The sequence below is a fragment of the Vigna unguiculata genome, chromosome 10 (assembly GCF_004118075.2).
Source record: "Vigna unguiculata cultivar IT97K-499-35 chromosome 10, ASM411807v1, whole genome shotgun sequence".
Lineage (NCBI taxonomy): Eukaryota > Viridiplantae > Streptophyta > Magnoliopsida > Fabales > Fabaceae > Vigna > Vigna unguiculata.
The window spans coordinates 4,447,459-4,461,949 of record NC_040288.1 but is presented as its reverse complement, the minus strand read 5'-3'; the positions used below and the strand labels follow the sequence as shown (position 1 = coordinate 4,461,949).

The window sequence follows — 14,491 nt, the reverse complement described above, 5'->3', positions numbered from 1 at the left end:
CAAAAACTTATACCTTTATTGCGTTCTTGAAACAGATCCACCTACGAGAAAGCATGCATTCATTAGCGAAAAAAACACAAAAAAGTATTCAGATCTGGGAGAAGAATAAAAGATTTGCGAGAAGAACAAAAACTTCTACCTTTATTGTGTTCATCAAACAGTTCATCCATCTGACAGAAAGCATTCATTCATCAGAGCAAAAGAACATAAAAAAATATTCAGATCTAGAGAAGAAAAGATTAGCAAGAAGAACAAAAAGCTTCGACCTTTTTTGTGTTATTGGAAAGTTTATCTATCTACTAGAAAACATTCATTCTTCAGAGAAAAAAAACAAAAAAATATTCAGATATGAGAGAAGAAGAAAAGATCTGCGAGAAGAACAAAAGTTTCAACGTTTAACTTTTATTTTGTTCTTGACACATTTCATCTATCTGACAAAAAAAATCATCCATCAAAGACAAAGAAAACATAAAAAACTACTGAGATCTTAGAGAAGAAGAAGAAATCCTTTTTAATGTTCTTGACGGTGCTTATGAATCTGAGAGCAAAACATATACAAAGAAAAGTAGATCTGAGAGCAAAACATCCATCGAACAAATAAATACAACACAGAAAAGAAGTTAAATATGGTAGAAGAATGAAAAATAGTAGAAAAGTTTTTACCTTTTTGGTGTTCTTTACAGTGCTCATGATTCTGAGAGCAAAACAACGCTCCAAACCAAAAATAAAATAAATACAAAGTAGATCTGAGAGCAAAATATTCATTCAACATACAAATACAACAAAGAAGATTAGTTAAATATGGTGGTAGAAGAATGAAAAATCGCATAAAAGTTTTTACTTGTTTGGTGTTTTTGACGGTGCTTATGATTCTGAGAGCAATCATAAGGTAAAAGAAAAGAAGTAGATGAATGTGTTCATTCATTAAAAATCGAAACTTTCTTCAGAAAACAAAAACCATAAAAAAATACATACATCTTGTAGAAGAAAGAAAGAGAAAAAATAAACCTTATATAGAAGAAACATGGGCGAAGAAGCGTTGGAGTGAAGAAGATGTTGTGTTGAGAGAAAAGAATGTTGTGTGTGAGCATTGTGTGAGACAGAAGGTGAGAGAAGAAGAAATCGAAACTTTACTTTTCGTTTTTAATAAATGAATGAAAGTCATCTCTTCTGCATTTTTAATAAATGATACTAAACTTTTAATAAAGTGATATCTAATTCTTTTATTTTACAAACAAAACAAATTCAGGTATAGTGACGTTTCTCTAAATTATACATTTATACTTTCTATTTTTTTTCATTATTAGAAAGGCCTCATTAGATATGCGTTAATGTGAAAAGAATATGTATTTGTTATTCTTTAAAATTTAAATAGATACATGGCTAGGATAAAAAGAGAAATCAGATATCGATTTTAAAACAAAAAGTAAAGTTAATATGTAATTTTTAATAAACGGAACATAACTAGAAAAGTTTTCATACTTAACTGGTGTAATGTTTCTTTTGGTTCGACAAAGTGGGTGTGGGTCTTATTTCTTAAATGGCCAAAGTGAAAAGGGTTCTGTAATGGTCTTAACGCGCTTCCACGGCTATAAAGAAATATTAATCTTTGAATGGTTTTGTGTGTGTAAAGAGATCATCTCTCACTGTGTTGCATTATTGCTTTCTCTTCCAACACTTCATAACGTCACCAGTTTCTTCCATGGAATTCGCCTCTTCAACTTCCAAACTTCCACAGATGTATGATTTGCTGATTAACTTCAATGGAGAAGACATCCACAGGAAATTTGTTTCTCATCTCGATTCTGTCCTCTCTGCTGCTGGACTCACCACTTTCCTTCACCACCAGAATGCAGTCAACGACATGGACATCCAACAGCCTATTCTCAATCTTTGTCGGGTAGCAATTGTTGTTTTCACCAAAACCTATTCTGAATCTGCTTGGTGTCTTCATCAGCTTCAACAAATCATTGAGTGGCACAAAACTTATTCCCGACATGTTCTGCCCGTATATTACGAAATTCAGCCATCTGATGTTCGTCTTCAAAAGGGTGATTTTGGAAAAACCCTCAAAGCAACTGCACAAAAATCATTTTCAGCACAACAAATGGAGCATGGCATGTCCAGGTGGAACCACGCACTCAGCAAAACTGCAGATTTTTTTGGATGGGATGAGAGCAATTACAGGTAAATTATTACTCTCTCAATCATCCACATTTTAAGCTTATGATTTAATTTTCGTAATGCATGACTTCTTCTATAATTGCTATTGAACTTGAAGGAGTGATGCTGAACTAGTGGACACAATTGTTAAAAGCATTCTTAATTTACCAGTCTTGTCTGCTACTAAATTTCCAATTGGATTACAACCCCACGTGGAAGATGTGATTCAAGTTATAAAAAATAAATCCACCGGGGTTTGTACTGTAGGGATATGTGGAATGGAAGGATCCGGTAAAACCACACTTGCCAAAGCCATCTATAATCAAATTCATGGTACATTTTTAAAGAAAAGTTTTATTGAAGATATTTCAGAAGTTAGTCGAACAGGAAAGCATGCTAATTTACACGAACGACTTCTTTCAGATCTCCTAAAAACAAAGCTGGAGATACATAAAGTTGAGATGGGAAGACGTATGATTGGGGAAAGACTTTATGGGAAAAAGGTGCTTATTGTACTTGACGATGTGAATGAGTATGGGCCATTGGACCTATGGGAAAGTAGTGCATGGTTCGGTGAAGGAACTGTAATAATCATTACAACAACAGATGCACGCCTACTGAGGATATATCAAGTTGATTATATTTTTCAGATGAATGTAATGAACCCAAACAAGTCCCTTGAGCTTTTTAGTTGGCACGCATTTAGAGAAGCAAAACCAAAAAAGGAATACCATTTCCTTGCAAGAAGAGTAGTTGCTTATTGTGGAGGACTACCTCTACTTCTTGAAGTCATCGGAAGTTGTTTGTATGAAAGGACGAAGGAAGAATGGAATAGATTATTGTTGCAATTAGACAACAGTGCCCAGCACGAAGTTGACCAGATATTGAAAATAAGCTACGAAGATTTACTTAATCAAATGGAAAAAGATTTATTCCTTGATGTATGTTGTTTCTTTATTGGTAAATGCAAATTTTATGTTACCAAGATCCTAAATGACTGTGGAGTAGACCCTGATAGTGGAATAAGAGTTCTCATAAAGCGTAACCTCGTAAAAATTAGAAAGAACAACAAAGTTGGAATGCATCCTTTGCTACGACAAATGGGAAGAGAAATTAGTCACGAAATTTTAAGAAAGGAACCTGAGAAAATCAGTGGGTTGTGGCTTGATGAGGATATGGAACATGCACTGTCACGGAATAGTGTAAGAACTTTCTTAATCTATGGTTTTGAAACTTCTTTTGGAACTGTTTGCTTTCTCACGTGCAATATTTTTTTTTTCTTGGCTATTTTCATCACAGCAGACAAATGTCATTCAAAGATTTTCGAGAAGACTGGTGAATCTTGCCGGATTTTCTTGGTCCCTTTGTGAGAAACTAAGATGGGTCAGTTTGAAAGGGTTTTCTTCACAATACCTACCTAACGACTTTTATTTGCGTGATGCAATAGGGATTGATTTAAAACACAGTCTTCTTCGACTGGTCTGGAAAGAATCCCAGGTTTTTATTACGTGTTATTTTCTTTTAAAACTTACCACTCATAATTATTTTATTCCATCATTTTCTTTTCTAATACTTTGTATAAAACTATCTTCATGAAGGTCTTGGCGCGGCTAAAAGTCCTTAATCTTAGTCATTCCATTTACTTGACAGAAACCCCTGACTTTTCAAGACTACCTGCTCTCGAACAACTCATTCTCAAAAATTGCCAAAGTTTGCGTCAAGTACACCAGTCTATTGGATTTCTCTACAATCTTACATTACTAAATTTGAAGGACTGTACAGGCCTAACCAATCTCCCCAGAGAGATATATATGTTGAAATCTTTAAAAGCTCTCGTTCTTTCTGGTTGTTCCAAAATTGTCCTACTCGAGAAAGATATAGTGCAAATGGAATCCTTGATAACCCTAATTTCTGAAAATACAGTTTTGAAACAAGTTCCTTTTTCGATTGCAAGTTCAAAAAGCATTGGATATATATCCTTATGTGGATTAGAGGAACGGTCAAATAATCTTTTTCCTTCTATCATTCGGTCTCGGATGTCACCAACAACGAATCCCCTATCCTATATTCATACTTTCAGTGATACGGAGGACAATAGTTGGGATGATGTTGTACCATTTTTTAGCAGTCTTGCAATTCTTCGAAGTGTTTTGGTGCAATGTGACCCCGAGTTTCAACTATCTGTACAACTAAAAGCGATACTGATGGATTATTGTGTAAATATTACAAAATCAAGAATTTCAAAGCATCACTTCAGGTCTTGTTTGATCGGTGTTGGCAGATACGAAGAATTCTTCAATACTGTCAGCGATGGCATATCTGAGGTTCTTCTCTAGCTTTCCCTTTGTATATTACTTTCACTGTCATTTTAGCCATTATTTTAGAGAACATACAATAATGCTAATGAAGTATCTAGTAGAAATTACAATACTAATTAAACTTTTAGCACCGTTCGCTTCTATAACCCCATGACTTGATATAAAAGTATCTAATTTTAATAATCAAGTAACTAATTGATTATGCTTGTACTAGGAACTAGGAAATTGAATTCCACTATCTTGCTTTATGACTGCTTTATTCCCAATGATATAGTAGAAATATAAACCGAAAGAGACGAAAACAGAGATGCATTCAAAGTCCTTAAGGACATGATGTGTTTAAATTAACATTAGTCTGTTTTAATTGTGTGTTAGATTTTTTTGATTATAATTGTTCATTTTTGTAATTTTTAATGATAAAATAATAAGTTTAAAAGATAATTTGAATAGAAAAATTACATAAATAACCAAACTGTTTATCTCACGGTACAGGTATTGGCAAGTAGTGGGTCATGTGATGTTTGTCTCCCAGGTGACAATTATCCTTATTGGTCGGCCCATAGGGGTGAGGGACATTCTGTGTCTTTCACTGTGCCTCGGGATTGTGTGATGAAGGGCTTGATTTTATGTGTTGTTTGTTTATCAACTCCCGAAATCATTGAACCTGAACTTACTACTGTCTTAATTGTAAATTACACGAGGTGCACATTACAGATACACAACCATGGCACAGTAATTTCCTTTAATGACGAAGATTGGGATCACATAGTATCAAATTTAGGATCTGGAGACAGAGTGGAGATTTTTGTGTCTTCTGCTTATGGATTGGTGGTTAAGGAGACAGCTGTTTATTTGATGTATGGTGAGCCAAAGAAAAATTCCCTCATTAGATCCATAAAGAAAATTATAATGTGACTTGGGGTAAGTCATTTTTCTTCTTTGTCAACACCAGGATCATTTTAGTTGTGGAATTAATCCTACTATCCCTTTTTGCTATTTTTTTCATCTTTTTCTTCCTTTTTCTTTACATATAGATTATAGTTAAAAATTTCATGTTTATTTTACCCTGTTTCTCACTCCTGAGTGGTGCTTCTTTGGTTTTGCTTGATGTGTTTATTGTTTTTGTTTTCTGGTGGTTACTTTTTGTTAATTATTTTCCCTTTCAGCAAATAATGTTTATTTAAGAAAGACGTTAATTAATTAATAAAGACATCTGTTGCTTGATATTTTATGGGTTTTTCTTTGGTATCTGCCAAGTAATCTCTGTTTTCGTTTCAACATAAGGAGCATCGTAGACTAATCCCTTTATATAAGTCTAAATGAAACAAATTTTAAATTCACTTCTCGTTTTACACTGATTCTATTTGTTTTATGTATAATTTAAATAAGTTTTTTTTTTTCGGTTTACCTTTATAAGTTTAATTATAGTTTTCAGTTTTTGGGTTTTTATTATACCTAATTTTGCAATTTTGTTAGAAAAAGTTTAAAACTTAAGAACGTTAACTTTAAGTATCATTTCCGTGTGAACAAACAAAAGTGGTTTATTTTTATTATTTTTCTGCTTTTTCCTTCGCAGGGGACACAAGCCATTGAGGCATTGACTTTAAAATAAATACCTGTAAACTTTTGTCAAGGAAGTGTATTTGCGATAAATTTAAAACACGGTCATCTTAAACTAGTCTGGAAGGAAACTGAGGTATATATATATATTACATATGCCTATAGTTTCTTCACTGATTTCTGTATGAAAATGTCTTCTGTAGTTTCCAGCAAAGCATTCCTTGAGGCCTCATTTGATTGGAATTGGAAGTTACCAAGAATTCTTCAATACATATCAGAGGTTCTTCCTGTCAATTTTCTTTTGATCATTAGTGTTCATCTTTGCAATTGATTAATAGAAACGGAATAATCTTGATAAAAATATCTATAGGAGATACCGTGCTGCTTTCTTCTAGGGTTCTTCATTGAGTTTGCAGCCAAACACCACTTTCTACACTTATCTCATCCAAGCATGAGTGGCGTGTGAGGCATTTCTTCTCCTATCTTGGTGTATGAACGTCACTTTGATAACGTGGTTCAAGTTTCGTTCCTGTTGTGTTTTCACTTCCGTGAAGTGTTTCCAGTTCATAGTCTTGGTTATTGTATTCAATTCGAGGAGCAGTTTGAGTTGAGTTTTTCAACGCATCGTTAAATCGAGCGGCCACTCGAGAGTTTTGTTCGTGGTTTGTAGCAAAGAGTCATCAACCACAAAGATTTCCTATTCTCTGTTCCTCTATTGTGTGTTTGCTATTTGATGTTCATATGTTCAAATCTTCCATTCTTTTGTGATTACATCGAACATTAGGTTGCAAAAATCGTTTTATAACTAGCAAAAGTTTTAAATATGAATTCAAATTCATATATCAATCTCACTACAAGAAAATAACGTATATGTAATGAAATAATCCTTCGCAAATCTCTCGCAAAATGATTTCACAAGCAAGAGATTCTTCCATAACTAAATTAGGTAGCTAAATGGTGAGGGAACTATTCCCTTACTATTGCTCATAATTTCCGTAGGAAATCAGTAGCAAAATTTTCCCTAACTAATCCCTGACCGATCCAAAATAAATTTTATCCCAAACTATCTCTAGTTGATCCATAGAATACTTTTTTCCTAGCTGATCCCTAGCTAATTTAATCTTTAATTCTCATCCATAAATTTTATCCCTATCTAATTCGAAACCGATTGCTTTCAAATTTTTTCCCTAACTAATCCCTAGCTAATTTTATCCTTAATTGATCCTTAACTAGTTCTTATCCCTAATTAATCTCTAATTGATTCGTAGCAAATTTTATCTCTAGTTAATCCTTAGTTGATTCCTAACATTTTTTTCTAGATAATTCTCTAATTGATATATAACTAATTCTATCCTTAGTTATTCCTTAGTTGATCTGTAACTAATTTTATCCCTTCTAATCCCTACCAAATTGTGAGAACTTATCTCTAGCAAATCCATAACAAAGTCGTAGAAAATTTCATCATCTAAATATACCAAATTGTTCCATGTTCTTATATCTTATAAAATGCATATAATAAATATAACGGTGAATAAAAAAATATAATAAATCTTGCAAAACATTTAAAAGAAATATGTGAAATTTTAATATATTAAAAATACTCAAAGTTATATACATAATAAAAGTAAACTTTTAACATTATAATTGTCAAAACACAGGATTAAAACAAAAGTAAACATCGTCATCTTCAATTTTTTTCTCCCCATATTTGTTGATTGATGGTAATGATAATATCTTTAGTATTTAATATTGTTTATTGTTGAGAATATTACTTAATATTTTTATATATAAATTAGTTTTTATGAAATATTTCAATTTTAGAAATATGTTTTAGTTTTAAAAATTAGTTATTATTTTAAATTAAGAGTGAGATATTGTAAATATTTTATATTTTATATTTTGTTACATTTTGCTCTATATATAGGGAATATCAATAAAAAGCAAAATATTTTCCTCCGTATAGCATATCACATATATCTTTCATATTTCCAAAAGCCCAAAAAATCTCATATTACTGGTGATAGAATGGAAGGAAATATGTCACACATCACGTCGCTATTCCACTCTTTGATGGTGAAAGCTATGATCTATGGATGGTAAGGATGCAAACATATCTAAAGGAGCTAGACCTATGGGAAGTCGTAGAGGAAGATGATGTTCCCTTGTTTGAAAATCCCATTATGGCTCAAATCAAAGCGCACAAAGACAAAAAGACGATAAAGTCAAAGGCAAAGTCATGCTTGTTCCCAAGTGTTTCATAAATGATTATGACCAAGATCATGACTCTAAATCCCAAAGAAATTTGGGAATACTTGAAAGCAGAATATGAAGGGAAGAAGAAGATTCGAGGTATGAAAGTTTTGAACTAGATAAGGGAGTTCGAGATGCAAAGAATGAAAGAGTCAGAGACAATTAAAGAATACTTAAACAAATTATTGGGTATAGCCAACAAGATAAAATTGTTGGGAAAAGAGTTTCCAGATTCCAAACTGTTGTCCTCTTGGCAAGCGTACCAAAAGTCAACTGTAGTATAATGATTTAAAGTAGGAGTGTCGAACCCACGAGGAACGGATTCAGTTAAAATAACTAATTATCTCGATCAGCATATATATACAAAGATTTTAATTTTATTTTACATTAACTATTGCATGAAATTAATATAGTAAAAGCAGAAAAGTTTAGAAAAATACAGTAAAAGAAACTGGGATTGAATTTCATCTATCTCCCTTGTCTGTAATCTGGATGAATATAATATATAACATCTGAAAATACCAATATTGATGCACACTCAAAAATCATTTATACCGATCCCTCGCGTATAAAATTCATAAGATTAGTTTCCTGAATATTGATTCCTCACATATTCAACAAACTATCCAGCATTACGGTCGACTGTTAAAAGCAATTGATATATTGAGATCTATTCCTAGCATCACAGTATATCAAGTATCATTGTTCAAATCAGATTTTCAGAAATACTTTCCAGTCAGATCTAAAAATCAAAATCAAAACATCTATTGATCAGATAGAAGTAAGCATTAAGAGCAAAACAATAATACCAATACTGAGTAAAACAAAAATGCTATATATAAATATCACCAGATTACATCCAAGTTCGAGTAGATTACATTCAATCCCAAAGGAGAAGATTAGCCACTCATGGTAGCCAACAAAATCCTATGAGCTAAGAAGAAGAAGAAGAAAATGAGAAACTGTGATGCTCCTGGTAGCAGCTCTGCAGCACGGACCTGTTCTTCTCCCAAAATTCCAAGCTCCCTGCAGTTCTGAACCTCCAAAATATATATACAGCCCGAACTCTCGCTTGGGCTACTGAGTCTCGCTTGGGCGAGATAGAGTACTTCAACATGAATGAAGGGTCTCGCTTGGGCCACTCATTCTCGCTTAGGCGAGATAGACACTAGTGCAGATTTGACATTTTACTTCGCCTTATAGGCCTCGGTTACCGCTGAACCGAAGCCTATAAGGAGGCGGTGGCATTTTTGCAATTTCGTCAGGCTTTTGGCCTCGGGTCTTTAAGGACCGAGGCAATAAAGGGGGCTTTAGGCCTCGGTTATAAAATGAACCGAAGCATATAAGGCAGCCCAGTTTTCAAATTTTCAAAAATCCCACCAGCATCAGGCTTTTGGCCTCGGTTCTTTAAAGACCGAGGCAGTAAAGGGCGCTTTTGGCCTCGGTTATTAATTGAACCGAGGCCATAAAGTCAGCATCAGGCTTTTGGCCTCGGTTCTTTAAGGACCGAGGCAGTAAAGGGGGCTTTTGGCCTCGGTTATTAATTGAACCGAGGCCATAAAGTCTGTTAAAATTCCCAATTCGCGAACCCTAACTACTATTCATCGTCTCCCAAACTCTCTTCTCTCTGCGCGAATTTCTTCGCTCTACCACCACCATCACGCTCCGCCTCCGTCGCCGACCAGCATCTGCCATCAATAGTCGTGCGTCGTCGCCTCCGTCGCGCTGTCCAGGTTCACCGATTGCAAATCACCTCCCGATGCGGGTCAGTTCGAAAACTCTGCGCGAACTTCGCTGCCACCACCACCACCGCAGCTGCACCATTCACGGACCTCACAATGCATTGTGTTCTCTACAACAGAACCAGTGACAACCATGGCAACACCTCGCACCACCGTGACCTGCCATCAGCACCTGCAATGAAACCAGCGCATCCTCACACAACACCACCATGGGAGCGCGAGTCATCTTCACCAGACGTGCAATTTCGCACCACACAGATCCATGCGAAACAGCAGAAACCACTACAACAGCGCGTCATCATCACCACTGCAACGGTGAGCGAGAATGAGCCAGAACAGCAGCAGAAGCCATAGCCATCACTGCGAAGACGAAACAGACGCTATGGCTTCGGTTCTTTCAGACCCGAGGCAGAAAACAGACGCTATGGCCTCGGGTGATAACCGAGGCCAAAAGGAGGTGCCTTTTAGCCTCGCCCCAATATGCCTCGGTTCTAAAACCGAGGCAGAATCACGAAAGTAACCGGGACCAAAAGCCCTCACTGCACTAGTGAGAGTTCTTCACGTTGAAGGAATGTCTCGCTTGAGTGACCATGTCCTTGCTTAGGCGAGAATTGAAAAACTGGGCGTGGCTTCTTCACGAAATCTCGCTTAAGCGAGATCAAGCTCGCTTGAGCGAGAAAGGCGGCAAGTGTCTCGCTTAGGCGAGAAGACTTTAACTTTTGGGCGAGTCTGTCCTAGCTTGAGCGAAACACCTTAGTTCTGAGCGACCTGTAGCATATTTTCCTCCTTTTCTTCTCTATTTCTTACTTCTCCTTCACTCTTCTTGAGTTCTCTTTAATCTCTCCTGAAAAACACACAAAATAGGATCAAATGATTTCTTTAATTCAAAACTTGGAAGCCTGTGATTGAAACTTAGATTTAGGGAGAATCAATATGAAATGAACACCAATTTAAAGCATAAGTGCCAGAGTTTGTTATGAATCTTCATTTGGTAAAACCACTGTAGCCAAAGCCATCTACAATAAAATTCATGATTCATTCATGGACAAAATTTTCGTTGAAGATATTGCACAAGATAATAAAAAAAAATGGCTTCATTTTAAAGAAAAACTTCTTTCAGATGTCCTAAAACCAAAGGTAGAGGTACGTAACATTGAGAAGGGAAGAAATATTCGAGAAAGGCATTTTCGGAAAAGGGTGCTCATTGTACTTGACAATGTGAATGACCATTCTCTATTACAACTAAGCATGAACAACTTTTGAAGACACATGATGTTGATGCTGTTTTTCGGATAAATCTATTGAACGCAAAAGAGTCTCTTGAGCTTCTTAGTTGGCACGCATTTAGAGAAGCAAAACCAAAAGAAGAATACCATGACCTTGCAAAAGCAATAGTAACTTACTGTGGAGGACTACCTCTGGCTCTTGAAGTCATTGGAACTTATTTATATGAAAGGACGAAAGAAGAATGGCATAGAGTACTGTTCAAATTAGGGAAAACTCCCCAGCATGACGTTCTACCAGTATTGAAAATATGTTTCGAAGGTTTACCTAATCAAATTGAAAGAAATTTATTCCTTGATATATATTGTTTCTTTGTTGGTAAAGATAGAGCCTATGTTACAAAGATCCTTAATGGTTGTGGGGTAGACGCTGATAGTGGAATAGGAATTCTCATAGAACGTAGCCTCATAATAGTTAAAAAGAACAACAAGTTTGGATTGCATCCTTTGCTAAGAGAAATGGCAAGAGAAATTATTGGCGAAATTACTTCAGGAAAGGAAGCTAAGAAGACCAGTCGACTATGGTTTGATATGGATGCAGATTATGTACTGTTAGAGCATATTGTAAGAACATTCTTTATCTATTGTTTTCAAACTTCTTTTTTAAAGTGTTTGCTTTCTCATGTGCAATATATTTGTTTTTTAGCTATTTTCATCACAGGAAAAAAAATTCATTCAGAGATTCCCTCCGAAATGGTTTCCAACTTAAAAGATTTCTTCGAACGTGATTATTTAGAGGTAAGAGACGCAATAAGAAGGATGAAACTCGGTGGACATTGTGAGTACCGCTCTAAGGAACTGGGGTTGATTAGGTTGGAAAAGTTTTCTTCAGAATACCATCCTATTGGATTTCAACATGATGCAATAGCCATTGATTTAAAACACCGTCTTCCTCGACTCGTCTGGAAAGAACCCCAGGTTCTTATAACTTGACATTTTATTTTGAACCTCTGCCCAAAATAAATATAGTATTTGTTTCCACTTACAACTATTTTATTCCATCACTTTCTTTTCTAACATTTTAAAAAAAAACTATCTTCTTGAAGGTTTTGGCATGACTAAAAGTTCTTAATCTTAGTCGCTCCAAGTACTTGAGAAAAACCCCTGACTTTTCGAGACTACCAAGTCTTGAACACCTCATTCTCAAAGATTGCCCAAGATTGTGCGAAGTGCACAAATCTATTGGAGCTCTCGGCAATCTTACACTTATAAATTTGAAGGACTGTACAAGGATAAAGAATCTTCCCAGAGAGATATATATGTTGAAATCTTTAAAAACACTCATTCTTTCTGGTTGTTCGAGGATTCACCTATTGGAAAAAGATATAGTGCAAATGGAATCCTTGATAACACTAATTACTGAAAATACAGTTGTGAAACAAGTTCCTTTTTCAATTGTAAGCTCAAAAAGTATTGGATATTTATCTCTACGAGGATTTGAGGGATTATCACATAATCTTTTTCCTTTTATCATTCGGTCATGGATGTTGCCATCAATGAACCCCCTATCTTATTATCATTCCTTTTGCATGGATGTGGAAGTTAATAGTTGGGATGATATTGCGCCATTAATCCTTGTCAATCTTCGAAGTGTTTTGTTGCAATGTGAGACGGAGTTTCAACTATCTCAGCAAGTACAAGATATTTTGGTCGAATATGGTGTAAATATTACAGAATCACACACTTCAAAGCAGTACTTCAGGTCTTTTTCGATCGGTGTTGGAAGATGGAAAGAATTCTTCGATGCTTTCAGTGATAGAATTTCCAAGGTTCTTCTCTAACTTTCCCTCTGTTCATTACTTTCACCACCATTGTAGCTATTAATTAAGAGAACACAATAATCCTAATGAATAGAAACTACAGTTCTAAACTTTTAGCACTCTGCACTTCTACAAGAACACAACTTCTTCTAAAAGTATCAGATTTTAAAAACCAACTAACCAAGTGATTATGCTTAAGCCAAGTACTAGCAAATTGATTTCCACTTTCTTTCTTTACTAGCTTTGTGATTGTTTTATTCCTAATGATTGTAGAAATATAACTAAGAGACTCAAAAACAGAACCGCATTCTAAATCCATATAGAAATGGTGATATATACCGAACAAAACTATTAACCAGATTTGTTTTAATCATGTATTTGTTTTTGTTTAACTAAACATGGCCTTATTTATCTCATGATACAGGTAATTGCAGGAAGTGAATCTTGTGATGTTTCTCTTCCTGGTGACAATGATCCTAATTGTTTGGCCCATATGGGTGAGGGATATTCTGTTTCTTTCACTGTGCCTCGGGATCGTGACATAAAGGGAATGGCTTTGTGTATAGTTTATTTATCAAACCCTGAAATTGTGGCAACCGAAGGTCTTAGAAGTGTCTTAATTGTTAATTATACAAACTGCACATTGCATATACACAACCATGGCACGGTAAGTTTCTTTAAATATAAAGATTGGGAGGGTATAATATCAAATTTAGGATCAGGAGACAAGGTTGAGATTTTCGTGATTTTTGGTGATGGATTGGTAGTGAGGAGAACAATTGTCTATCTTATATTTGGTGAATCAAATGACTTAGAAAAGGAGTCTCCGTCAAAGAAAAATTCCCTAATTAGATTTATAAAAAAATTGTAAGTCATTTATCCTCTTTCAGAACTGCACGATCCCTTGAGTTATGGAATTAATCCTTATGTCCTTGAGTGGAATTCATTTGTATAGTTACAGTTAAGAAATTCATGTTTATTATCCTGTTTCTCGCTCCTTGCATCGTGTTTCCTTGGTTTTATTTGATCTATTTATTGTATTTGCTTTCTGGTTGTTGCTTTTGTCAATTCTTTTACCTTTTAGCAGCATATAATAATAATTTATTAAGAAGTCCTCGAAAAGAAATACTGCATTATGACATTCTAACTTAAAACATTGTATTTCTTGTAATTAAAATCATGACAACACTTTATATCTTCTAAAACTGACTAAATAAGGAACATTCTTTAAATTACAAACTCTAACTTATACGTGGAATTAGTAGATAATCTTGTTTAATAATAACTAGAAGAAGTTGTTCCTCTAAATGGATTTTACAATATTAATTTTATTATTACCAAGACAAAGAGGATGAACGTAAATAATGTAGTTAAGATGATATTTAATTCTGTTCATTCAATTCAGTAAAGGGACC

General features: G+C 34.8%; 2 protein-coding genes across 10 annotated transcripts; both read left to right on the top strand.

Moving 5' to 3' along the window:
* Positions 1–950: 950 nt before the first annotated feature.
* Positions 951–7,586, top strand: LOC114166764 (TMV resistance protein N-like). Of its 8 annotated transcripts, none has more exons than XM_028051569.1 (7): positions 953–2,187; positions 2,282–2,496; positions 2,587–3,365; positions 3,463–3,660; positions 3,762–4,487; positions 4,974–5,402; positions 6,245–6,313. In XM_028051569.1, the coding sequence occupies exons 1-6, from the start codon at positions 1,703–1,705 to the stop codon at positions 5,394–5,396; spliced, it is 2,826 nt and encodes a 941-aa protein (XP_027907370.1). In that variant the 5' UTR covers positions 953–1,702; the 3' UTR covers positions 5,397–5,402; positions 6,245–6,313. The 8 variants fall into 8 exon arrangements, with proteins under 8 accessions (XP_027907371.1, XP_027907369.1, XP_027907367.1 ...); XM_028051572.1 differs by having other exon boundaries at positions 1,946–2,187; positions 2,431–2,496; XM_028051570.1 differs by lacking the exon at positions 4,974–5,402 and adding an exon at positions 6,412–7,586 and having other exon boundaries at positions 951–2,187; positions 2,282–3,365; positions 6,245–6,321.
* Positions 7,587–9,782: 2,196 nt separating this feature from the next.
* Positions 9,783–14,065, top strand: LOC114166766. 2 transcript variants are annotated; one of them, XM_028051577.1, is made up of 4 exons: positions 9,783–11,880; positions 11,963–12,234; positions 12,363–13,085; positions 13,501–14,065. In XM_028051577.1, exons 3-4 carry the CDS (start codon positions 12,576–12,578, stop codon positions 13,945–13,947), a joined length of 957 nt encoding a protein of 318 aa, XP_027907378.1. In that variant the 5' UTR covers positions 9,783–11,880; positions 11,963–12,234; positions 12,363–12,575; the 3' UTR covers positions 13,948–14,065. The 2 variants fall into 2 exon arrangements, with proteins under 2 accessions (XP_027907378.1, XP_027907377.1); XM_028051576.1 differs by having other exon boundaries at positions 9,783–13,085.
* The last annotated feature ends 426 nt before the right edge of the window (positions 14,066–14,491 follow it).